This window comes from Hibiscus syriacus, unplaced genomic scaffold, assembly GCF_006381635.1.
Source record: "Hibiscus syriacus cultivar Baekdansim isolate YM2019G1 unplaced genomic scaffold, ASM638163v2 tig00110895_pilon, whole genome shotgun sequence".
In the NCBI taxonomy this organism is placed as follows: Eukaryota; Viridiplantae; Streptophyta; class Magnoliopsida; order Malvales; family Malvaceae; genus Hibiscus; species Hibiscus syriacus.
The window spans coordinates 1384901-1412251 of NW_024062903.1; the positions used below are offsets into that span (position 1 = coordinate 1384901).

Below are 27351 nucleotides of genomic sequence, written 5' to 3' on the forward strand. Positions count from 1 at the left end.
AGTCTATGACCAATAAGATTTTACCGCAGACTCCTCTGCTTTATGCACAGGGTAAGTCCTTACTGCATGTTCTTATGCTATATGTATAAGGTCCTTCCAGGTGTACAAGTGGGTGTATGGTTATGGGGAACCTACACATTCTTGTGATCAGATGGGGTAGTATTCATATTTTTAAAACTTGTCTGATGAACTAATTTTACTGAAGTATTTTATGTGTATATTTGTATACACCTTAAGGAACACATTGTGTTTTTTATGTCATTCTATAATTTTAACTTTTTCATATAGTAGCAGACCGTATGCTAGCAAACTTGTCATCAAGAGGACTGACTGCTCCTATTTTGTATCACTGTATATCTCTATATGTCTTTTTATTATACTTTGGTGCCATATGTTTTTGCTACCATCTCGATATATATGTATTACCAGTATTTTGTTTTATATGGTTTTCTGATATATGTATATATATGTGTTTTATATGGTTTTATGATATATATATATATATATATATATATATTTATATTTATCGTATAAACATTTCTTATGAAAATTTTATATTATATTATCATATGAATTTTAAAATTATTTTAAATATGAAAATAATTTCTAAATACGATATGTAATCACTTAAATTTGGGCATAACTTAAAAGGGGTTATATATATATATATATATATATATGTAAGGCGGCCTAGTGGTGAGTGACTTGTAAACAATGTGTGGAGTATAAAAAGGCCCACCGTTTCTCCTATATTCTTATACTATGCACCCGTGTTCTAATGCTTCCAAAAGAACACAATTAACTACTGCCAGCTAAGCCCAAGAAGGCTAGTTGAAATCAATTTATAAAACAAAAACCATAAACAAACAAAGAAAATAACAACAATTTTCGACTTTCTCTGGAAATCCTTGGCTACGCTTAGCATTTGTTTCTTTTCTCTGATCTAGCTTCTTGGCGGTGGAGGATGAAGATATTCATTTTTTTTCATTTTTATTTTATTTATATTATTATTATTATAATTATTATTATTATAATTATAATTATAATTATTATTATTATTAATATATTATTTAATATTACAAGCCCAAATGGAAGCCCAATTACAAACAGTGGCCCAGATCCAAAATCCTACAGTAAACCCTAAACCCAATTTAGGGTTTGTATCATCCAGCTACCGCCGCTCAAGCTTCAACCGTTGGATCTGGTTTGATCCAACGGTCACAGTTTGCCAGAGGAAACCCTAGGGTATCAATACCCTAGGGACACGTCCCAGCGCCGCCGTAGATTCCAGAAGACCACGCGGCGCTGCTTCAGTCTCGCCGACACTCCAGCCGCACACGTCTTTCCCAAATGGTGAGTCACCACTGGAAGTCCGGTGACTCACCGAAGAACCCCTTTCAGACCGGTCTGAGACGAACACCGGTGATGGCTATAAAGCCATCACCCCATCTGCGAGCAAGAAAAGGAGAACAACAGAGAGAGATACAGAGAAACAAGATACTAAAAAAAAATATACCAACGATCTCAACAACAACTCAGCAAAGAAACAGAAAAGAAAGAAAAGAAAAAGAAAGAAGAGAAACTTATTGTCGTCGGAGAACCCCAACCGTCGCCGGATACAACAAAAACCGAAGGTACTTTTGTAGATTTGCTCCGATTATGAGCTTTTTAAGGAAAGAGAGCACCGAAAACATCCTTAGGACGTTCCGATCTATTTAACGGTGTAAAAATAAAATTTTCCGGCCACCGGATGCGGTGGCCGGCGGTGACAGTCACGGCGGCACACGGTTGCCGTCCGGTGACCGGCTTCCCTCCGATGAGGGAAGCTAGAGAGAGGGCAGAGAGAAATTTGTTCTCTCTCTGTTAGAGAGAGAACAGAAATAAGGAAATGAGAAGCTGGCCCGTAGGGCCAGCCGGTTTAGGTTATAAATACCCTCTCCCGAACGACGTCGTTTTGGGGAGGGTATTTCTGTAATTTCACAAAGGGTAAACCCCGTCCGAAGCCATTCCAATTTGTAAACTTTACATTTTAGTCACTAAATTGAATTTATAATCCTTTTAATTCAGATCTTTAATTTTAATTTCATTTATTTTAGTCCTTTATATTAAAGTAATATATTTAGGATAAATAACAGATTTAATCCCTTAATTTTAATAAATAATATTTTAGTCCCTAGTTTATACTTTTAATTTATTTTAATCTTATATTCGAATTTTAAATAAGTTTATTTTAGTCACTAAATTATTAAATAAGAAAATAACATGTTTAATCCCTGTAATTTTGATTAATTATGAATTAGGTTTTTAATTTTAATTTTACTATAATTTAGTCATTTATTTTAAATTTTTTTATTATTATTTTATTGCTTTTAAATATATAGCTTTAATTGTACTTTTATTTTAATTTTATTTGTTTATATATTTAAATATTTTTTATTATGTAGTCATAAATATATATAATAAATAATAATTAATTTTTTTAAATAAATTATTTTAATATTTATTTTTCAATATCGAAGAAAAGGACAGTCTTAATACAACTGGATGTCCTATTCTGGTATTTTAAAATTTAATAATTAATTTTTTAAAATATTATTTAATTTAAATTAATATTTATCAATATCAAAGAAAAGAGCTGTCTTAAGGCACCTAGAAGTCCTTTTCTGATATTTTAAATATTTTTTATAAATTTTGAAATAATAGGATTATAAATTAAATATATTTTGAATTTTTAATATTTTTAATAATAGAGACAATTTATAATTAAAAAGTACCAATTTTGGGCGTTGTAGGGGTGCTAATCCTTCCCTAAACGTAACCGACCACGAATCCCTCTTTATTATTAAAAAAATGAATTTTTGGTTATAAACGCAGATCAGTTCATTTTTTAATTGATGTTTTCTCAAAACTCTTTTAGAAAATAATTTTTAGGTATTCGACCTACCTGACCCAAAAGGCCGATGGCGACTCCCAAATTATTTTCAAAACCATTTATTCACATCAATTTTCCCGCCAAATAAATATTTCATGCCCGGACAAAAACCGGTTACGACAGCTTGGCGACTCCGCTGGGGACCGGTCAAACTTTAAAATCAATTATAAATTGTCTCTATTAATTAAAAATTAAAAGTTCATATATTTAATTTTTAATTCTTTCTTTTCAAAATTTTTATATTTACTTATTATTTTCATAATATTTATATGTTTTATTTTATTTGCAAGTATTTTATTTCATTATTTATTTTTCTGTCAAAGGTTTGAACATTTCTCCTCACACACAACACTTTCATTGCATAACATAAAGCTCTATAATTGAGTTGTCCCTTTTAAGTGGGAGTGAAAGCGACGTCTTCGTGAGAATTTATTCTCCGTGTCAGACCTAGCAAGTAACTTTCGGGGTTCATATGCTCTATGTCTTCGTGAGAATTTATTCTCCGTGTCAGGCATAGAGAAATGTATCCCCTCAAATTGAACTCGATCCACTTTAGTCTGTAATGGACTAGGGTTGAGGGTTAGCAACCCAAAGGGGCACTAACAAGGACAATTCGGGTACCTTTATTCTTAGATCTGAAGCCTGCATATAATAAACCCTAGAAACTCTTCCGATCTGAAGTCATGCCAAAATTTTGTCCAAAATAGGTGTACACACAGGAGAAATGAATTCTAACTTTCTTGTTTATTTATTTTCTTTACTGATTAAATTACATGTATATTTAAATTATTTAAATTTAGAAAAGCATGTTTAAATAAAAATATTTAGGTAAATGTTATTATTAAATTTCTTTATTATGTAAACTAATTCATTTCTTTTTGTGTGTTCTTTATTTTTTTTCTGTTTGCATAGCATCATACAGGATAAAAGGCATTGATCCTTATGTTAATTGTCTCATTGGAAAGCCTTCATCCATGGATAAAAAGTGTTCAAACCAAGTAATTCTAAACTCAGAAGTAAGACAGTGGGCTGAGGATTTACAAAGACAAGAAGGAGACAGTCTGCAGGATGATTATGTATCTGACTTAGCCAGTTATGCTTCAGTTTCGCTAAAAAGAAATGATATGCAAGATTTGCGAAGTATTTGGGAAAGTTGGGATTCAAACAAAAAATTGCAGTTTTATCAGACTTACGGAGACATCCCATATTTGCTCTATGTTGAATGTGATGATGAATTACTCAGAGCCCTAATTCAATTCTGGAATCCAGGGTACAATTGCTTTACTCTCAATAAAGAAGACTTGGTCCCTACTATTGAAGAGTACACAACTTTGTTACATATCGAAGGGGTTTTGGAGAATCGAATTTATTCAAAATCAATTAAAACTCAACCCTTTCGAGTTAAATTAGCAAAGATTGCCGGGGTACGAGAAGAATGGGTGGCATCCCGTACAAAACAAAAAGGCGAAAGCGAAGGCATTGCTTGGACCAACATTAAAGAACTTATTCAGAGTCATCCAGATATTAAAGTACGATTCGATTTATTTGCTCTGGGTATGTATGGTATGGTCATCTTCCCAAAAGTATTGGGATATGTTGAAGCTGCAGTGGTAGATTTGTTTGAACAGCTACAGAAAAAGATTAATCCAGCTTCTGCAATCCTAGCAGAGACCTTCAGATCGTTAAATGCTTGTAGAAAGCTAGGAGGTGGACGATTCTCAGGGTGTACCCAGTTGTTATATGTTTGGATCCGTAGTCATTTCTGGAGGACAGAAAAAGTTTCATACCGACGCTTTAATACGGATTATTCACCATTAAAAGAATTTCTGGAGCAGGAATGGCCGAAAGAAATTAAGAAAGATATGTGGATTAATGCTTTTCGAAATCTGCAAAGCAATGATATTGTTTGGCGAGCCCCGTGGCAAATCCAAAGGGAATTCTTTTACAAATGTGGAGATTACAATTGGATAATGTTGCTCAGATTATGGGGAGGAATTGGATATGCACCACTTCTGGTCATAAGACAGTATGAGGGTCGTCAATTTGTACCTGTCACTGCTGGATTACAGTCGTCTGAATTCCCATTCCACAGCAAAAATTATAAAAGAAATATCATGGAAGCCGTTACAGCTTGGAAAACAACTTTTTGTATCCGAGCTAAAGCAGCAAAAGAAATGTTAACTCCTGATTATGAAGAATGGAGATATGTCAGGAAAAATGAAAATATTCCTCTACCAGATCAAAATGAGGATATCTCTATGGAAGATCGCATTAAGGTGGTTCCATCAGAGATTGAAATCCTGAGAGCTGAGTTTGAAGCAGAAAGAGAAGGCTGGTCGAAAGAATTAGAGCAAATGAGACAAGATAAAGCTATGTTGGGTGTTGACATTGACTTTCATTCATCACAATGTGCAATGTTGAGAAAAGATAAAGAAAAAGTTGAAGATGAATTCAGAGCATTACAGAAAAATTATCAAGAGTTATATAAATCCCGGAAAGCATCAGGATCAAGCCAGGAAACAATACAAATGACCAGAGAATTGAACATCGAGAAAAGTCGAGTTGAACATCTAAAAGGGAAGAATAGCCATCTACTCAAAAGCCTTGAGAAAGGAAAGCAAAAAATGGAAGATTTTGAGGTCGACAGAAGAGAGCGAATTATAAAACACAAGGCTGAACACCGCGAGATCATGAATGAAATGCAAAGAGAAAGGGATCGGGCCAAAGATTTAGAAGAAATGAAGAATGACATCGTTGATAAATTTGAAGGTGAGAAAAATATCATGTTCAAGGGATTTGAATCTGAAATGAACCAGCTGATTGCTGAACTTGAAGTCAGAGGCCAAAAGATGGAAGAATACAATATTGAAAAAGAAAAATGGGAGCTAGAAAGGAAAAATTTCAACACCAGACTTGAGGTAGAGCATGAAGTAGCTAGCAATTGGATGCAAAGATGCAGAAACAAGAATGTTCAAATCCAGAAGCTTAATCAAAGAACGCAAGAAGAACGGACAAAACTTGAAGAAGATCTAGATCAGTCTAGAAACAAAAACTTAGAGTTTAATGCTTACATTTTGCAACTTGAAGAATCGCTGTTTCAAGAAAAGGTTCGTCTAGGACCTAATGATCTCAAAGAAAGTAATGAGGAAAGTGCTTCACTGCGAAGACGCATTAGAGATCTTGAAAAAATTCTGCACAATTGTCAAGTCAGAATCACTGAGTTAGAGCAAACTCTTGAAGGAACGAATGAACAATGGCAAAAGTCAACTGATTTCTATGTTGAAAGAAGTGAAGAAAGAAGTAATATGGTGTTCGAGGCCATGGTACAAATGAGTGAAGTTGCTAGATATGTTGGGGAATTAGCTGTTGAAGCCAAAATAATTGAGCATCACGTTGATCCAGTTTCTAAGTGCGGAAAGAAGGTGTCATGGTTAATGAAAGAAATTATAGAGCTTAATAGGAAAGCTACGCCTTATCTGTAGTTATGAATTATTATAAAGAAACTTTTGTATGCCGATGAAAGTTGTTCTATGACAGTTAACTTTTTGGGATCAATACCTTTTTGCATACATGCATTTTGCATACATTCATTATTCATTTCATGATTTTCTTTATGTATAATTTTTATTATTAAGATAAAATTCATTAATTAAAATTTGGAAAAAATAATATCAAAAGATTTTTCAATCGCAGTTATTCTGGCCAAAAGAGAAATACAACATCACTACGGTACTAGACAAGCTACTAAGAGAATTATGGAGGATAAAATACAACGTATTGAGGAACAGCATAATAAAGAACAAGCAGAAATGAGAATGAAGCTGGAGAAAATTGAAAACAGTATTGCAAATTCACAAGACAGAATGATGCAGAAAATAGAAGACATGTTTAAAAGGCAGGCTATCATTGGAAAAATGCATGAAAATCCTGTATCTTTCGACCAAGAACCTATGTATCCTCTAGGTTTTCCACCAGAACCAATTTATCATTCTGGTACTACACCTATACAAATAAATGCTCGTACATCTGCATTACAAGAAGCCAAACCACATGAAAATCAACAAGTGGATCCTGCATCTTCAAGCAAAAATCCGCTTATATCAGATGTGAAAATAGGGGATCTTAATACTGAGCATTTAATCCCAGATTTGAATGAGCTGAATGAGAAAGAAAAAGTAAATGAAGAATTGACCAGACAGATCAAAAGCTTAGAAGAACGAATGAAATCCGTGGAAATAACTGAATCATTCTATGGGTTTGACGCTAGTGAGTTGAGTTTGGTTCCAGACTTAATCCTCCCCATCAAGTTCAAAGCTCCTGAATTTGATAAATATGACGGTACTACATGCCCTTCATCCCACATTACTATGTTTTGTCGAAGAATGGCAGGATATGTGAAGGACGAGAAATTGTTAATTCACTGCTTTCAGGATAGTTTGACAGGACCGGCTTTAAAATGGTATACTCAATTGACCAAAGCCAACATTAGATCCTGGAAAGATTTGGCTAAAGCATTCTTAGAGCAGTACCGCCATGTAACAGACATGGTTCCTGATAGATGGACTCTCCAAAATTTGGAGAAAAAGAATAATGAAACATTCAGACAGTATGCCCAGAGATGGCGTGACACGGCAGCCCAAGTTCAACCACCTTTGTCAGAAAAAGAGGCCACAGTAATATTTGTCCATACATTGAAGGCTCCTTATTTAAATCATCTAATGGGGAATGCAACCAGAAATTTTGCAGATTTGGTCATTTCTGGAGAACTCATAGAAAATGTATTGAAAAGTGGCAAAATTGAATCAAATGAGGGGTCTAGTTCCAAAAGACCTATGTATCGGAAAAAAGAGAATGAAGTCAACAATGCAAATTCTTACAACAAGGATTCATCGAAAAGTGTTACAATAACCCAGCCAAGGGTTAAGAAAGAGGAAACAAACACTAATCGAGCAGAGTCCAGAGGATCTCGAAAGGAAAATGAAAGGTTGTCTTTTACACCTTTACCAGTACCATATGCGGAGATCTATGATTCGCTGTTAAAAGCAGATGTCATACGGCCCTATCCTTTGGTTCCCATGCAACCACCATTCCCTCCTTGGTATGATACAAAGGCACACTGTGTTTACCATGAAGGAATTACGGGTCATTCTATTGAAAACTGTTTGGCATTCAAAAGGGTAGTTCAAAATTTGATCAACACTGGAAAGTTGGAATTCAATACACCATCTGCATCAAGTCATCCATTGCCAAATCATGGAGATAAAAACGTGAATGCAATTCAGGAAGAGAACAGAAAGAAAGCAAAAACTGACATTTCTGAAATTAAATCTCCTTTTGTTTGGATATTCCAACAACTCTCTTTAGCTGGTATAATTCCACGACAATTCGGGCCAAAGCAGAATGAAGGCAAGAATTATTGTGAATATCATCAAGAGAAGGGGCATAAAATTCAACTATGTCCTGAGTTTAGGGATTTGGTGCAAAAATTGATGAACAACAGAGAAATAGAATTCTTTGAAGAAAAACCAGGGAAAAAAGAGAATGATGTTTGCTCATCAGAGGATTCTAAACCTAATCAAAGAATAAATGATCCTGTGATCATTAAAGTGAAATCATCTACGGCAATTCCTGCACCAATAAAGCCGAAAGTAGTTATCACCACTCCTCTACCATTTCCATACAAAGATACTCGCAGGGTACCTTGGAATTATACTACCAATGTTTCAATGGTAGGAGGATCTGTTTCTCTAGAAAAAAACAGAAGAGAGAATACAGAGTTTGGGTACAACATCGACGTCTGAAGCAGTGAGCGAAGTCGGGTTCTTTACAAGAAGTGGGAGATGTTACTCTCCCGAAACATCCAATGCTTCAGAACAAGTGAAAACAAAAGGAAAAGCCATGGTAATACCTCAGAAGGTATTTGAGGATGAATCCCTTCCAGTATTCAATGAGCCTGTGACAGAAAAACAAGCTCAAGAATTTTTGAAATTCTTGAAACATAGTGAGTATAGTGTGGTTGAACAACTACACAAACAACAAGCTAGAATTTCTATTCTTGATCTATTGATGAATTCAGAAGCACATAGAAATGCTTTGATGAAAATTCTCAATCAAACATTCATCCCTGAAGATATATCCCTCAATAAACTTGACAGAATTGTGGGACATATAGCCGCTGACAATTACATAACGTTTACGGATGATGAAATACCGAAAGGCGGAATGGGGTCAGTAAAAGCCTTGAACATCATGACACATTGTCATGGTCATGTGTTGCCAGGAGTATTGATTGACAATGGGTCCGCTCTCAACTTGATGCCTCTAGTCACACTTCAAAGAATGCCTGTGGATCAATCACACATGAAGAGTTATCAGAATGTAGTGCGAGCATTTGATGGTACTAAAAAAGAAGTGCTTGGGAAAATGGAAATACCGTTGTTAATTGGACCAGTCGTGTACAGTATTGACTTTGTGGTGATGGACATCCACCCTACATATAATTGTCTATTAGGGAGGCCATGGATTCATTCAGCAGGAGCCGTTCCTTCTTCATTACATCAGAAATTGAAATTTGTTGTTGATGGACAACTAATATGCGTAGGAGCTGAAGAAGAAATCATTGCGTCAGTAACAAGTGATGTTCCATATATCGACACCAATGATGATGCTCTTGAATGCTCTTTTCGAGCTCTTGAATTTGTAAATGCAACCTTTATTGCAGAAGGAAGCAAATTTCCATATCCCAGATTGTCTGATTGCACCAAGATGACGGTACGACAAACCTTAGGCATCGGAGCTAAAGCTGGGAAAGGGTTAGGAAAGAATCTTCAAGGGATTTCAGTTCCTGTCAGTATAAAGATGAAGAAAGATCGTTTTGGGCTTGGATTTAAGCCCAATTTTCAGCAAAAGAACAAAGAGATGAAAAGAAGATGTGAAGACAGAAAGGCAAAATTAAAAGGGAAAGAAATCCTTTGGGAACACATGTCATTCCCACAGTTGAAGACCACATTCAGATCAGGGGGAACAATTAATATAGAACAGCAGCTTGTTGAAGCCTTTAAAGAAGAAAAGTTGACGAAAGATCAAGACATAGTTGAAGAAGCTATGAATGGATTATTTATCAACATGATCATGAATGACAACAAGACTGGAAAATACTTGGATAGGATTCACCCATGTTTTCCTGGAGAAACACTTAACAATTGGACCACTGAAGATCTTCATATAGTTTTTAATATTAACGCAGAGTAATATTCAGAACTAATCTTTATGTTTAGCTCAAAAATATGAAAACTTTTTGTTATCTTGTAAAAGAAATTATGTTAAATATAAGAAATTTTCTTTAAAATTTTCAGATGGCAATCATTCTTTACATTTTCTTACATTTTTTACATTTATTTATTTCATAAATTTACTATATTCTTTCGGAAATATGTCCGACTTAAATTTGCAGGTGTCACCATGTTAATAGCATGTTTATTCCTAAATTTAATCAAGAGATAAATTTAGAGCAGCCTATATGTCTGGAAGAAATCAATGGGTGTGAGGATGAACCGGAATGTGATGTTCCTACTGAACTATTAAGATTGATAGAAAAAGAAGACAAACAAATTCTACCCCACAAAGAAGAGATTGAGACTGTGAATTTGGGAACAGAGGAAGAAATAAAAGAGGTGAAAATTGGTACTACTCTGACAATCCAGATAAAACAAGAATTGATAAATCTCCTTCAAGAGTTCAAAGATATCTTTGCCTGATCTTATCAAGATATGCCTGGTTTAAGCACAGATATAGTGATACACAAGCTTCCAATCAATCCAGAATATAAACCGGTCCAACAAAAGCTCAGACGAATGAGGCCAGAAATGTTGTTGCAGATCAAAGAAGAAGTGATGAAACAGATCAATGCAGGTTTCCTACAGGCATCTAAATACCCAGAATGGGTAGCCAACATTGTTCCCGTACCAAAGAAAAATAGGAAAGTTCGAATGTGTGTGGATTACAGAGATCTTAACAAAGCTAGTCCGAAAGATAGCTTTCCATTACCCCACATAGACACATTGGTAGACAATACTGCAGGACACGCATGGTTTTCATTTATGGATGGCTTTTCAGGATATAATCAGATAAAAATGAATCTTGAAGACATGGAAAAAACAACATTTATAACCATGTGGGGCACATTCTGTTATAAAGTGATGCCATTTGGATTGAAAAATGCAGGGGCAACGTATCAAAGAGCCATGGTAACTTTGTTTCATGACATGATGCACAAAGAGATTGAAGTATACGTGGATGACATGATTGCCAAATCCCGAACTGAAAAAGAACATATTCAAAATCTGAGAAAACTTTTCCAGAGATTAAGGAAGTATCAATCAAAGCTCAACCCCGCAAAATGCACTTTTGGGGTAACTTCCGGGAAACTTTTGGGATTTGTGGTCAGCAAAAAAGGAATCGAGATAGATCCAGATAAAGTAAAAGCAATTCAAGATCTCCCACCACCTAATACAAAAAAAGAAGTTCGAGGCTTTTTGGGAAGATTAAATTATATATCTCGGTTCATTTCTCAATTAACTGAAAAATGTGATCCAGTGTTCAAATTACTTCGAAAGAACAATCCTGAAGTCTGGAATGAAGAATGTCAAGAAACTTTGGATATTATTAAGAAATATTTATCCAATGCCCCAATTTTAGTATCACCAATGCCTGATAGACCATTAATTCTCTACTTGACGGTCTTTGAAAATTCGATGGGATGTGTACTGGGACAGCATGATGAATCTGGAAGAAAAGAAAAAGCTATTTATTATCTGAGTAAGAAATTTACTAATTGTGAAATTCGATATCCACCAATACAAAAATTATGTTGTGCCTTGGTGTGGGCTACTCGAAGACTCATACAATATATGTTATACCATACTACTTGGTTGATATCCAAATTTGATCCTTTGAAATTCTTAATGGAATCACCAGCTTTGACAGGCAGAATGGCTAGATGGCAGATGTTATTATCTGAGTTTGATATTGTATATGTCAACCAAAAAGCAATAAAAGGAAGTGTAACAGCTGATTTTCTGGCCAGTCATGTATCAAATGATTATCAGCCTTTGAGTTTCAATTTTCCCGATGAAGATTTGTTGTGCATATCCGTGAATGAAGAAGTCAGAACAAATGATGCATTTGCAACTTGGAAGCTTTACTTTGACGGAGCATCCAATGCTTTGGGACGAGGAATCGGGGCAATGTTAATTTCTCCAGAAAATATTTATTATCCCTTTACAAGTAGACTGGAGTTCTTTTGCACCAATAACATGGCGGAATATGAAGCTTGTGTCATGGGATTAAAAGCAGCTATAGAAAGAAAAATCAAATGTCTCAAAATATATGGAGATTCATCGTTAGTGGTGTATCAATTGCGAGGAGAATGGGAAACAAAAGACCCCAAATTATTGGAATACCGAAATTTTACCCTCGAATTAGTGAAAGAATTTGAGAGAGTTACCTTCAATTATCTCCCTCGAGAAGAAAATCAAATGGCAGATGCTTTGGCTACATTAGCTGCTATGTTTCAAGCAACTAAGAAAGTTGATATGATGCCAATCAAAATGCAAGTATATGAAATTCATGCACATTGTTATAGCGTGGAAGAAGAGGTAGATGGTAAACCATGGTATCATGATATCCTGCAATATATCAAAAATCAAAGTTATCCACCAAATGCATCTGAAATTGATAAAAGAACCTTGAGAAGAATGGCCGCTGGATATTTTCTTGATGGAGAGATTATGTATAGAAGAAGCAATGATCAAATGCTATTGAGATGTTTAAATACTAGCGAAGCTCGAAGCATTATTGAAGAAGTACACAGTGGAATATGTGGAACACATGCAAATGGTCTTTCCATGGCCAGAAAAATAATGAGATATGGATACTATTGGGCTACCATGCACACAGATTGCATTGATTATGCAAGGAAATGTCATAAATGCCAGATATATGCAGACAAGATTCATGTACCCCCATCTCCTTTACATGTAATGACAGCACCCTGGCCATTTTCTATGTGGGGAATAGATGTCATTGGTGCAATCACACCAAAAGCATCGAATGGACATTGTTTCATCCTTGTGGCAATTGATTATTTTACCAAATGGGTTGAAGCTGCTTCATATACCAATATTAAGAGGTCCACAATCTGCAAATTCATAAAGAAAGAGATAGTTTGCCGATATGGCCTACCAGAAAGGATCATTACAGATAATGCTCTGAACCTGAACAACAAAATGATGACCGAACTTTGTGCACAGTTTAAGATCAAACATGCAAATTCAGTGGCGTATCGTCCAAAGATGAATGGGGCAGTTGAAGCAGCAAATAAGAACATCAAGAGAATCATTACAAAGACCACTGAAACTTACAAACATTGGCACGAGAAGTTACCTTTTGCTCTATACGCATACCGAACTACTGTTCGAACATCTACTGGGGCAACACCGTTTTCTTTAGTCTACGGGATGGAAGCAGTTTTACCAATTGAAGTTGAGATTCCATCGCCTCGAATATTGAGAGAAACAAAATTGGATGAATCTGAATGGATCCAAGCTAGAGTTGATCAATTGAGCCTTGTTGAGGAGAAAAGATTGAAAGCTATTTGCCATGGACAGATGTATCAAAAACGGATGATGAAGTCTCATGACAAAAAAGTACATCCGAGAGAGTTCCAAGAGGGTGATCTAGTACTAAAAAAGATTTTGCCTATACATAAAGATTTCTGTGGGAAATGGATGCCTAATTGGGAAGGGCCATACGTTGTAAAAAAGGCCTTTTCCCGAGGAGCATTGATCTTGGCAGAAATGGATGGAAAAATTCTGAGAAATCCAATAAACTCGGATTCTGTCAAGAAATATTATGCTTGAAGAAAAAAAAAGAAAAAAAAGAAAAAAGAGAAAAAAGAAGAAAAAGGGGGGACAAGGTGAAAACTTGCAAAGGGCATCTTGTAACCAAAAGAAGGATTTGAGTTGAAAACCTGAAAAGGCGGCTCAAATGCAGGTTGATATTAGGCATTTGGCAATTGAATCCTCTCAAGATTTTGATAGTTTGGGAGAAACTTCACATCTACAAGCATTTTGACAACGTTTGAGATCTTCCAGACAAAAGCTTACATCATTTCTCTAAATTGTGTCAATTTGATTAATTTAGAAATACTTATGCTAATAATTTGTTGAGACATTTGAATTTTTATCAATCTTATGCTTGCTATAACTTTGAATACAATTCTATTTATTTCAAGTTCAATTTATTTGAGATTCAATTTATTTTCGAAAATTCAATTTATTCTTTTATTGAATTAACCTAATTTTGAAATGAGTTAAAGATTTCTGAATATCACTTTATGTTAATACCTTTTAAAAGCATGGAATGTAAAGTAAGCAAATCATCACCATCTTAAAGCCATGAACAACAAGATTGTTACACGAGATACAACCAATAACAAGGTCGAATTCGACAACTCTACTCATCAATTGCTCCAACCGATCACCATTCAGTTCTTGCACATTTGTTTTCAAAGATATACTAAGACAGTAGAAGGTGACCTCTGCAGCGCTGATTCCAGCAAAAAGAAACAAGACATTGATATCACTGGGAAACATGTCTCTATACGGATCCTTGTGTATGGTTTTTAAGGAAAACTAGAAGCATTTCCACCTCATCAGGTTCAAGTGGAGCAACTTTATTCCTTCCAACCCATAATAGATTCCATTTTCAGCACTCATCAAGAACATACTTCTAGACACTTGAAGGGGGCTCTTTGTCATAAGCTTCAGGAACCTTAAAGATCCTTTCTGTCAATTTGGCACTTCCTGTACATGTTTGTAAACAGTTCAACTTTGTTCTTAGATTCCAAGAAAGCCATCATTTCTTTGTCAATGGAAAAGTATCAGCACATGGAGGAAGCAGAATAAGAGAAGATCTGTTCTTAATTGGCAGAATTATGAATATAGCTTTTTTTAGTATAGTAGCATGAAAATGCTTCGAATCTACAAAATCTGGCTCTACATCTAATAAGTACTGTGACATCCCAGTCTAATCATTGAATTTGAAAGATGAATGTGCTCATAACATCTTCTGGAAGTGTTCTTTGAGTTATCTGATCTGGTTTGGTAGAACCAATCATTGAATTTGAAAGATGAATGTGCTCATAGCATCTTCTGGAAGTGTTCTTTGAGTTATCTAATCTGGTTTGGCAAAACCAATCATTGGATTTAAAAGATGAATTTGCTCATAGTAAAAATAAAGAGACCCAATAGCATCTTCTGGAAGTGTTCTTTGAGTTATCTGATCTGGTTTGGTAGGAACTATAGAACCAATCATTGGAATTAAAAGATGAACTTCATGATCATTTTCATTAAGAAGCTTCTTTTCAAGCTTCCTCTGCTTCTTCCTTTTCCACAAATCATATCCCAAGTTTCGCCTTTGCTTGTAATTGGGATCATTGCATAATGGCTTCCCATCTTTTACCGGAAGAAATGTGTCAGCAGCCTTAGCCATTTGAGCAGAACATATAAAATTTGCAATGGATGAATCTGGACAACATATCTCCATGGCTATTGAAGTTTCAGCCTCTGAGAATCCCATTTTTGTCAAGTATAACAGTTTATTCTCCTCATCAGAATCAGAATTCAAGATTTCTTGGTATTAAAAAAACTATCGATATCTATGAAATCATCTTGAAAGGACATTTCATAATCAGATGAGTTGTTATCAGAATCAACATGTCACATGAAGGCAAGCTTTTCAAGAGCCTATACTATTGAGTTTTATTCTCAATAGGTTTTGTGACATTATATCTACATCTACATTTGTCAAAGATGATAGATTCTCTGATTTGAAGAAGAAAGATTTATTAGGTTTCTACAACTGAAGAAATACTCAGTTCACCAATATGAAATCAAATAACTTAACAATCATGCATCATATTTAGGCATTTGCAAAAATAGGTGCATTTTCATTCATTCTCATCCATGTTGAATTCTGATAGGAATTTCAAAGATTTTAACAAAGATTTAAATTCATTATTCAAGGAATCAATAGTGTCAGTTCGAGTTCATAATGAGAAGAACTCATCTGAATAAGGATGAAGAAGTTCATAATGAGAAGAATTTGTTCAACCTTTTGATCAAATCCATCACTTGATGGATCAACTTTTCCAGTTCGAGTTCATAATGAGAAGAACTCATCTGAAGAAGGATGAAGAAGTTCATAATGAGAAGAATTTGTTCAACCTTTTGATCAAATCTATCACTTGATAGATTATCTTTTCCAGTTCGAGTTCATAATGAGAAGAACTCATCTGAAGAAGGATGAAGAAGTTCATAATGAGAAGAATTTATTCAACCTTTTGATCTAATCCATCACTTGATGGATCAACTTTTCCAGTTCGAGTTCATAATGAGAAGAACTCATCTGAAGAAGGATGAAGAAGTTCATAATGAGAAGAATTTATTCAACCTTTTGATCAAATCTATCACTTGATAGATTATCTTTTCCAGTTCGAGTTCATAATGAGAAGAACTTATCTGAAGAAATAGATGAAGAAGTTCATAATGAGAAGAATTTGTTCAACCTTCTGCTCAAACCTATCACTTGATAGATTATCTTTTCTAGTTCGAGTTCATAATGAGAAGAACCCATCTGAAGAAGGAAGAAGAAGTTCATAATGAGAAGAATTTGTTCAGCTTTTTGCTCAAATCCATTACTTGATGGGTCAGTTTTTCCAGAGAAGAACTTATTCAACCTTTTGAATGACTCTATCACAGAAAGAAAAAGGTCAACATCATCCCCAGCGGAAAGTTCATAATGAGAAGAACTCACCTGACAGAGAGAGAAGAATTTATTCAACCTCTCCATACTAATCAAGTGAAATCAAATGAAAAAAACTTATCATCTTTTCGTCTTTGCTCTATTCTTATTAAGAATAAGCAAAGAGGGGCAGCTGAAGATATTCATTTTTTTCATTTTTATTTTATTTATATTATTATTATTATAATTATTATTATTATAATTATAATTATAATTATTATTATTATTAATATATTATTTAATATTACAAGCACAAATGGAAGCCCAATTACAAACAGTGGCACAGATCCAAAATCCTACAGTAAACCCTAAACCCAATTTAGGGTTTGTATCATCCAGCTGCCGCCGCTCAAGCTTCAGCCGTTGGATCTGGTTTGATCCAACGGTCCACAGTTTGCCAGAGGAAACCCTAGGGTATCAATACCCTAGGGACACGTCCCAGCGCCGCCGTAGATTCCAGAAGACCACGCGGCGCTGCTTCAGTCTCGCCGCCACTCCAGCCGCACACGTCTTTCCCAAATGGTGAGTCACCACTAGAAGTCCGGTGACTCACCGAAGAACCCCTTTCGGACCGGTCTGAGATGAACACCGGTGATGGCTATAAAGCCATCACCCCATCTGCGAGCAAGAAAAGGAGAACAACAGAGAGAGATACAGAGAAACAAGATACTAAAAAAAAATATACCAACGATCTCAACAACAACTCAGCAAAGAAACAGAAAAGAAAGAAAAGAAAAAGAAAGAAGAGAAACTTACTGTCATCGGAGAACCCCAACTGTCGCCGGATACAACAAAAACCGAAGGTACTTTTGTAGATTTGCTCAGATTATGAGCTTTTTAAGGAAAGAGAGCACCGGAAACGTCCTTAGGACGTTCCGATCTATTTAATGGTGTAAAAATAAAATTTTCCGGCCACCGGATGCGGTGGCCGGCGGTGACAGTCACGGCGGCACACGGTTGCCGTCCGGTGACCGGCTTCCCTCCGATGAGGGAAGCTAGAGAGAGGGCAGAGAGAAATTTGTTCTCTCTCTGTTAGAGAGAGAACAGAAATAAGGAAATGAGAAGCTGGCCCATAGAGCCAGCCGGTTTAGGTTATAAATACCCTCTCCCGAACGACGTCATTTTGGGGAGGGTATTTCTGTAATTTCACAAAGGGTAAACCCCGTCCGAAGCCATTCCAATTTGTAAACTTTACATTTTAGTCACTAAATTAAATTTATAATCCTTTTAATTCAGATCTTTAATTTTAATTTCATTTATTTTAGTCCTTTATATTAAAATAATATATTTAGGATAAATAACAGATTTAATCCCTTAATTTTAATAAATAATATTTTAATCCCTAGTTTATACTTTTAATTTATTTTAATCTTATATTCGAATTTTAAATAAGTTTATTTTAGTCACTAAATTATTAAATAAGAAAATAACATGTTTAATCCCTGTAATTTTGATTAATTATGAATTAGGTTTTTAATTTTAATTTTACTATAATTTAGTCATTTATTTTAAATTTTTTTTATTTTATTGCTTTTAAATATATAGCTTTAATTATACTTTTATTTTAATTTTATTTGTTTATATATTTAAATATTTTTTATTATGTAGTCATAAATATATATAATAAATAATAATTAATTTTTTTAAATAAATTATTTTAATATTTATTTTTCAATATCGAAGAAAATGACAGTCTTAATACAACTGGATGTCCTATTCTGGTATTTTAAAATTTAATAATTAATTTTTTAAAATATTATTTAATTTAAATTAATATTTATCAATATCAAAGAAAAGAGCTGTCTTAAGGCACCTAGAAGTCTTTTTCTGATATTTTAAATATTTTTTATAAATTTTGAAATAATAGGATTATAAATTAAATATATTTTGAATTTTTAATATTTTTAATAATAGAGACAATTTATAATTAAAAAGTATTAATTTTGGGCGTTGTAGGGGTGCTAATCCTTCCCTAAACGTAACCAACAACGAATCCCTCTTTATTATTAAAAAAAATGAATTTTTGTTTATAAACGCAGATCAGTTCATTTTTTAATTGATGTTTTCTCAAAACTCTTTTAGAAAATAATTTTTAGGTATTCGACCTACCTGACCCAAAAGGCCGATGGCGACTCCCAAATTATTTTCAAAACCATTTATTCACGTCAATTTTCCCGCCAAATAAATATTTCACGTCCGGACAAAAACCTATTACGACATAGGAAATGGCGGATTCCTCCGTGTTGGGATGGATTTTATGCTTGGTGATCTCGCTGGTCACGCTATGCGGTGTCATATCGGAAAGAAGGAAACGGAGGGGGATCTCCGTGACGAGGTCTGATTCCGTGAACGGTGTCGTAACCAGTAACGGAGAATGCGGATCCACTGACGGCAGCCACGCTGATGTCATCATCGTTGGAGCTGGCGTTGCCGGTTCCGCCCTGGCTCACACTCTCGGCAAGGTATTTTTTCTTATTCTTTTCAATTTTCCATGTCCCTCGCCTCTCTACTTTCTTTGCATTTCTTAGTAACCAATCGGGAACTAGTTGTTGGAACAAAAAGTAAAAATAAAAACCAGTTACTAGTTATGAGATTTCTTCATTTCTCTATTTTTTCCTTTTTCTTTATAAAAAAATAAGTATAAGTGATTTCTCCCTCTCCGCCCTTTATGCCATGCTCGTACTTTCTCGGATCTTCTGCTGTTTAAAGTGCTATACATCTTTTTTTTTCCTTTTATTCATTTTTCTTTATATAATTGTACAGTTTTTTTTTTGGCTATTTATTTTATTTTTCCAAATTTGTTAATTTCGAATGTGTTGCGACTTCTCAAATGTGCATACTAGTTTAGCCGCCATAGATTCTGGGATTAATTTATGTGAATTACAATTATAAATCAAAAGTTTTTACCGAAATGGAATTGAAGATAACGACAGTCTGTTGCTATTAGCAGTTTTGTAGACCTCAAGTTCTACATAATTACTATTGACTGCCGATTTAAAATACCCTAGTGCACTAGCTGTCACGAATGATTGTCTAGCACAAAAGACAATTTTTTGTTGTTGTTTTAAACTAATACTCTGTATTTGTTGTCTTTTTTAACATCCCTGTACTTGACTGGATGTTGATTAATCTGTGTTACTTGGTATCCGTATGCATTTGTTGGATAATAGTATGTATCTGATAGGAGTATATTATTTTTTTCCTTCTAAAATTTTTCATATAATTTAAGGATCCTTGGACATATCTCCATGTCTAAATATTTGTTAGACATGGTTATTCTAATAATAATGAAGAATCGAGTCAGGTTAAATTTAGCCATAAAATATTAGCCCCTTACAGATTAAGACATTCAGTCAAGTTATACTGTATCTGTTTTCTCCATGCCCGTTCGTTGTTGTGATTTCCACTTTTTGTAGATTATACCCTAAGTGAAGGAAGAAGGAAGTATATTAATCGCATAGTGCTAGTATATAATATACAGGCCAAATCATTATTTAATATTCTCTATGACTAGTTGTTTGTTCAGATGTCCAATTTTTGTAGATTTCATCCTACCTAACCGAAGGAAGAAGGAAACACATAAACCACATAGCTCTATTGTTTAATATAAAAGCTAAATCATTATTTAACCCAAAGTTATTTGAAATGTAAATTGATTACGTGGTACAACATGTAGGATGGACGTCGAGTTCACGTGATTGAAAGGGTCTTGAGTGAGCCTGACCGAATAGTTGGGGAATTGCTACAACCAGGAGGCTATCTCAAGTTATTGGAGTTGGGACTTGACGGTATATGTTTGATATTTTATTTATTAATTTTCCTTGATTACTTTAACACAACAGATTTTTTATAGAACACATAACGGAATTAATTCTCCGAGCCATCTGTATTTTTCTAATTGCAGATTGTGTGGAGGAAATTGATGCTCAGCAGATATTTGGTTATGCTCTTTTCAAGGATGGGAAACATACCCGACTTTCTTACCCATTAGAAAAGTTCCACTCAGATGTTTCAGGTAGGAGCTTTCACAATGGACGTTTCATTCAGAGGATGCGGGAGAAATCAGCTTCCCTTCCAAAGTACATCTTTCCCCCTTTTCAGATATCAATGAGATGATTATTTGTTATGTTTCTCACATTCATTTCTCAAACAGTGAGCTATGTTCATACTTCAAAATTATGAAAATATTCAACTGTCTAATGTAGCATTGTGGTAACAAATAGTAATTCGTTGTTAAGGTATTTATGCCTTCTTCTCCCCATTGGTTTACCAGTGTACATTTAGAGCAAGGGACAGTTACTTCTCTACTTGAAGAGAAAGGGATAATCAGAGGAGTGCAGTACAAAACTAAAGATGGTAGCATATTGACTGCATTTGCACCTTTAACCATTGTATGTGATGGCTGTTTTTCGAACTTGCGTCGCTCCCTTTGCAACCCTAAGGTGATTTGTTCCATTCATATTTCTCTTCTTATTTCTTTTTTTTTTCTTCCAGTTGTTTTTTAAGTTAAACCAATAATTTTAGAAACTAATATGGCCTCAATTACACTCTGTAGGTAGATGTACCTTCTTATTTTGTGGGATTGGTCCTTGAGAACTGTCACCTTCCATACTCAAATCATGGGCATGTTATACTAGCAGATCCTTCCCCCATTTTGTTCTATCCAATCAGCAGCACAGAGGTTCGCTGTCTGGTTGATGTACCTGGTCGGAGGGTTCCTTCTATTGCAAATGGTGAGATGGCAAACTATCTTAAAACTGTCGTGGCTCCTCAGGTATTTAAAATCTCTCGGGTCTGCAGGTTTAAATTTCTTGTAGTGTTGTTATCTTTGCTCATGAATAGTCATGATATCTAAATTCATATTTAAGGATCTCTTGGATTGTCAATGTGCTGCATTTCTAACAGGTTCCCCCAGAAATCTGTGATCCATTTGTAGCAGCTGTCAATAAGGGAAATATTAGGACAATGCCAAACAGGAGCATGCCCGCTGCTCCTCATCCCACACCTGGAGCCCTATTGATGGGAGACGCATTCAACATGCGGCATCCATTAACCGGTGGAGGAATGACTGTTGCTTTATCCGATATTGTTGTCCTCCGTAATCTACTAAGGCCTCTACGTGACCTCAATGATGCACCTACCCTTTGCAAATATCTTGAATCCTTTTACACCTTGCGGAAGGTGAACTATATATATTTGATATGTTGAGATTCCATAACCGCATTGTCAAAATATTGAATTCAAAATTTAACTAAACTCAACTCGGTGAAACTGATTTGAGTTTCATGTTTTGTAGCCTGTGGCATCGACAATCAATACCTTAGCAGGCGCCTTGTACAAGGTATTCTCTGCTTCCCCTGATCAAGCAAGCAACGAAATGCGACAAGCTTGCTTCGATTATCTAAGCCTCGGTGGTGTATTCTCAACTGGACCTATCGCCTTGCTGTCTGGTTTAAACCCACGCCCCTTGAGTTTGGTTCTACATTTTTTTGCAGTGGCAATATACGGCGTTGGTCGTTTACTATTGCCGTTCCCTTCACCTAAGAGAATCTGGATTGGAGCTAGATTGATCTCAGTGTGTATCCCTATCCGAACCCTCCCATTTCCTTTAATTTCGCCTTTTGACATTACAGATTATTTACTTAGCTATGGAGTGACGTAATGTATGGTGTTTTTGCAGGGAGCATCAGGAATCATCTTCCCCATTATCAAAGCGGAAGGAGTTAGGCAAATGTTTTTCCCGGCGACAATTCCTGCATATTATAGAGCTCCTTATGTTGTTAAGTGAGGCAACAATTTAGCAATGACCGAGATAAACTAGTTTGCAACTGTAAGTTCATTCTTTAGGCTTTTCATAAGTTTTACTTTTTTCCTTTCAAAAAAGGTTGATTGAAGTGAAATAATGTTTTCCAGGAATGGTGGAATCAGTCTTTGCAGGAGTAAAACATTAGTGGTTTCCACTATAATTTGTTGTAGTTTTATTATGCGTGCTTATACATTAAACTACTATGGGTTGAAGCAGATTTTGTATCTTTCAAGATGAAATAATCACGCACATTTTTTTAAAAAAAAATTCAAAACATTAATAGAGTATAATAAAATAAAAATAGCATGAATATGCTACAAGTAGATGAAGTAAATAATTATTTTTATGAATATGAGGTAATCTATATATAACTTCAAAACTTTTTACCTCTATTTCAGTTCTTGGAACTTGGTGCTGCTTATTGAATAGATCATCCGCTAAATGGAGTTGAAGTTTGGGCAAACAGCTGATCCATAAATGAAATTACCATTTTAATCCATACATTGAAGTGGGAATGATTTCAATTTGTTTAATGTAAGCACAAGAGAGACACTGCTTTTAAAGGGTGGTATAGATTCCTTGTCCAAAACACATAATGGATCTTCCGGTAGGAATCCCTGCATAACCTATAGAAAAGAGAAGCAGAGTATAAATTAGTGTATTCAATGATGAGATGAAGGCACGCAAGTTTAATTACTGATAACTCCGATCCGATAGTCTTAGAAAAACGAATGACAACCAGCCTTTCCAACATTAGATTTAAGAATGTCCGGGTCAGAGGCCACCCAATTGACTTTAGCAGAGGTATGGCATAACAGTTGTACCATGGACCAGTAAACTTTAAGAGATAAAAGCTATCACCCCATACTGAAACGTCAAACTATAACATCTGCATAGTTTCACATACACGAAACAGGAGAAGCTCCATTTTTTCTCTTTGCAATTATTCTTCCAGTTTCAAAGATAACTGACATAATAAAGTTTGCTTTTGTTTTAGTGAAGAGAATTCACTTGTTCCATAAACGCCATGTTTTTGTTAACAATCAGACCCGGCATTCTAGCCATGCATACGGACGGCGACCGTCCCAAGAAGGAATCACGGGCATAATATATTTTGAGTTTCACATATACAAAAGAGAAGAGAAGCTACATTTTTTTTCTTTGCAATTAATTCATAGAAGTGTCGAGGAACCAGAATCAAACACTAGCGCTATGAAAAAAGCTACGTTGTTAATAAACCGTATCCATCATGCTTTCTATAGCCAACTGTTGGGGCCACGCCTCTACTTCATCCAAGGTGGGAAACAAGTCTAGTTCTCCCGCTGCCCTGAGACCAGTCCCAAATCCCAATCGTTTGCGCTTACTTTCACCGTTCCCAAAATAACCTTTTCTTCATGAAACCACGCTTTAATTCCTTGTTAGTGCGGTCATTAGAGTTAGGTACGAACACAAGATTTTATATTAAAGACGGCACTAGCAAGGAATCAAAGTGTAGTTTCATTTCACACCATGCATGAAGTAGATGAGTGATCCCCACAGTCGGCTATAGAAAGGATGATGGAGCTTTTGTCATAGTGGTAGTGTTTGGCTCCTTGAAGACTTCCATGAATTAATTGCAAAGAAAAAATGGAGCTTACCTTCTCTTTTATGTATGTGTGCACTGTGCAGAGTTCAAAGTTGAAACTGGTCATATAGTAATATAAAAGCAGGGAGTGGGAGATTGAAGTTTTGTTCCAAGTTTGGCACGTATTGTGTGAAGCAAACAAAGTAGTGGATTTGGTGCTTCATGCTTTTATTCATCTCATCAGTTTTTGCATCCCATCAGCGTCAGCCTGGTTTCTTGTTCCCTTCCTCTTTTTGCTATTCCTCCCGGTTTGAATATAAACTTCATAATTAGTCACTCAGTAATTTCGTTTTGTTCTCTAAATTGCGGAAAGCTTCAATTCTAGCAACAATTTTTTCAAATTTATTTTTTAATCCCCAGGTTGTTAATGTCGTTATGATCTATTGTTATCAACTTATCATCCCCTTTTACCTGAAAACCCTAAATCATTTTTACACATCAACAGAAAAACGCCATGTCATTTCAATGTTTTAGATCTAACGATCCCATGACTAAAACAAACAAATTTGAAAAGTTTAGTTTTATCATGAAATCTTTTAAAGTTTGATGGCAAAAGTGAAAATAATCCTAAAATTCACTGATTAATAGTGTTGTTTATACTATTAATTAAAACATAAACAATGTAAATAATCAATGGGTTTTTTTAAAAATATTTATTACATAATTGGATTAAGGGCAATATTTATTTATTTTAAAATATTAAGAAGGGACAGTCTTAAGACAATTAGATGTCCTTTTCTGATATTTTAAAATAAATAAATATCCCATTAGAAAAACCTAAAAAAAATCGATTGCATTTAAAATAAATTAATTTTGAAGAGAAAAGGAAATATTCACTATTTTAAACTTATCGAGATAATTTGTCTAATTTTATTAGGGATTAAGTCTCGGTATTTTTAAATAATTGAATATCCCTTATCTTTTTTAATAATATAATTAGGATTAATGAGTTTAATTTTTTTCCTTCGGTAGAATAAATAATATTTTAATATTAAATTCTTAGAATTTTTTTTTATATTTCTTTTATTTCAGTTGGAAAGATAAATATTTGTCCTAAAGTATTTTAGGGAGTATTTTCTCTTCAATTGGAAATATGGAAATATTTTCTATTTTTCTTTAGAATTTTTGTTCTATAATATTGTATCGTTGAATTCGGAATAATAGAATCGTGATTTAAGTATATATTTGAATTCTCATATTTCTACTAATTAAAGACAATATATAATCGATAGGTACCAACTTTGGGCGTTGTGGGGGTGCTCATCCTTCCCCACACGTAACCGAACCCTCAACCTATTTTTTATTTCAAAAAGAATGAATCTCTGGTTATACGTAGACTGGTAAATCTTTTAAAATGATGTTTTCTTAAAAACTTTTTTAAAAGAAAATTTTTAGGTATTTGACTTACCTAATTCAAAAGGTCGATAGCGACTCCAAAACATTCCAAAATCCTTTTCAAAGAAAACCCCAAGTCGTACTAAATTTCCCCCCGCTCCCGGGCGGAAATCGATTACGACAGCTTGGCGACTCCGCTGGGTATACTTAGAGGGTCAAGCCTTAAATCGATTATATATTGTTTCTATAGTTAGAAATTGATAATTTGGTTATATTTAATTTATGATTCCTTTCAATTGTTATTTAATATCTTTGTATACTAATGTGTGCATTTGAGTGATTTTCAGATATTAAAGTATTGGATTCACGTTAGTTCCTTTTTTTGTGTGGATGTTTTTCAAAGGTTTGAGAATTTCTCCTCACACACGACACTTGCAGTGCATAACATAAGCTCTATACTCGAGCTATTCCTTTTAAGTGGGAGTGAAAGCGATGTATTCTTGAGAATTTATTCTCCGTGTCAGACATAGCAAGTAGCTTTCGGGGTTCATATGCCCTATGTCTTCGTGAGGATTTATTCTCCGTGTCAGGCATAGGGAAATGTGCCCCTCAAATTGAACTCGATCCGCTTAAGCCTATAATGGGTGAAGATCGAGGGTTTGTCAGCCCAAGGGGCACCAAATATCAAGGACAATTTGAGTACCTTTTCCTCATAGAGCTGAAACCATACATATAGTGAACCGCGGAACAGTCACCGTAGGTATTGTCATATCGAACCTCTGTTCGTCAGTAGGTACCCAAATTAAGTGTACACAAAGGAGGAGTGTTTCTGAACCTTTACCTTTTTGCTTTATGTTTGTAGAATATATTTGTTTTCTTTTCGAATAAAAGTATGCGAATTAGATACCATGCGGTTAGGATTATTTTTTTAGAAAAATATTGTGGGTAGAGAGCATTCCAGGTAGGAATGTTATTTAATTAAAGCATGTTCGGGTAGATATCATGACTGGGTAGATGTTTTATTCACCTTTGAATAACATTTTTATCTGTATTGATTATCTTACTTGTACTAACCAATTTCTTTTCTTTTGTTTGTGTATACTAACTTATTTCTTTTGTTTGTGTCATTTTTTATCTACATTTGCATTGCATTGCATCACCATAACATAATGCAAAAGTGTTGATTCACAAGGGGATACTCAAGTGGAAATTTTGCACAAGAAGAGATAAAAATTTTCAATAAAGCAGTTGCATACATAGACATACGCCGAGGGATAAGAGAAGTCCAAGAATACCAGAATGAGACTTGTTCGAAGGTCGTGCAATAATTGAGATTGGAAAACTGATCCTTTGATCCAAGAAGTAATCCAACAGTAGATTTTTATCTATGATCATTTTCATAACTAGCCTTCAAGGAGCGATATACTGACTTCAGCACCGTCGAGGCATTAACGGAGTTAGTTTACATAGCATTGAGGGGCATCATTTTCAAGGAAGAAGATCCAAGATGAAGCAGTGATCAACTTCAGACTCAACCATCTAAGCAAATGCATGTCTGTAAAGTAGACTGTCTTGTAATGTGAAAGTTTTTATCACTGGTGAAAATTGTTCTACGATATCCATCGATGAGATCAATATTTTTGCATATGCATTTGCATATTTGCATTTGCATATGCATTTGCATATTTGCATTTGCATTTACCTTTACACCTAATTTGTTGTTATATGTCCGAACTTGTTTTTTTCTTTCTAGCACCATATAGTCACATACGGAAAAAGGTGTTGATTCTG

The 27351-nt window shown here is 34.8% G+C and overlaps 1 protein-coding gene across 3 annotated transcripts; it reads left to right on the plus strand.

Annotated features, from left to right (window-relative positions):
- Positions 1-904: 904 nt before the first annotated feature.
- Positions 905-23190, plus strand: LOC120145844 (squalene monooxygenase SE1-like). 3 transcript variants are annotated; one of them, XM_039159573.1, is made up of 10 exons: positions 905-963; positions 19018-19257; positions 20472-20583; positions 20700-20874; positions 21069-21237; positions 21351-21569; positions 21701-21976; positions 22092-22370; positions 22476-22625; positions 23000-23190. In XM_039159573.1, exons 2-9 carry the CDS (start codon positions 19021-19023, stop codon positions 22581-22583), a joined length of 1575 nt encoding a protein of 524 aa, XP_039015504.1. In that variant the 5' UTR covers positions 905-963; positions 19018-19020; the 3' UTR covers positions 22584-22625; positions 23000-23190. The 3 variants fall into 3 exon arrangements, with proteins under 3 accessions (XP_039015504.1, XP_039015503.1, XP_039015502.1); XM_039159572.1 differs by lacking the exon at positions 23000-23190 and adding an exon at positions 22709-22805; XM_039159571.1 differs by lacking the exon at positions 23000-23190 and having other exon boundaries at positions 906-963; positions 22476-22680.
- Positions 23191-27351: the final 4161 nt, after the last annotated feature.

Excerpts from the sequence above, each read along its gene's own strand:
- LOC120145844 (XM_039159573.1), top strand. The coding sequence starts at position 19,021 with ATGGCGGATTCCTCCGTGTTGGGATGGATTTTATGCTTGGTGATCTCG. Across the intron at positions 19,258-20,471 it reads TGGCTCACACTCTCGGCAAG|GATGGACGTCGAGTTCACGT; the intron begins GTATTTTTTCTT and ends TACAACATGTAG. Across the intron at positions 20,875-21,068 it reads AAATCAGCTTCCCTTCCAAA|TGTACATTTAGAGCAAGGGA; the intron begins GTACATCTTTCC and ends TTGGTTTACCAG.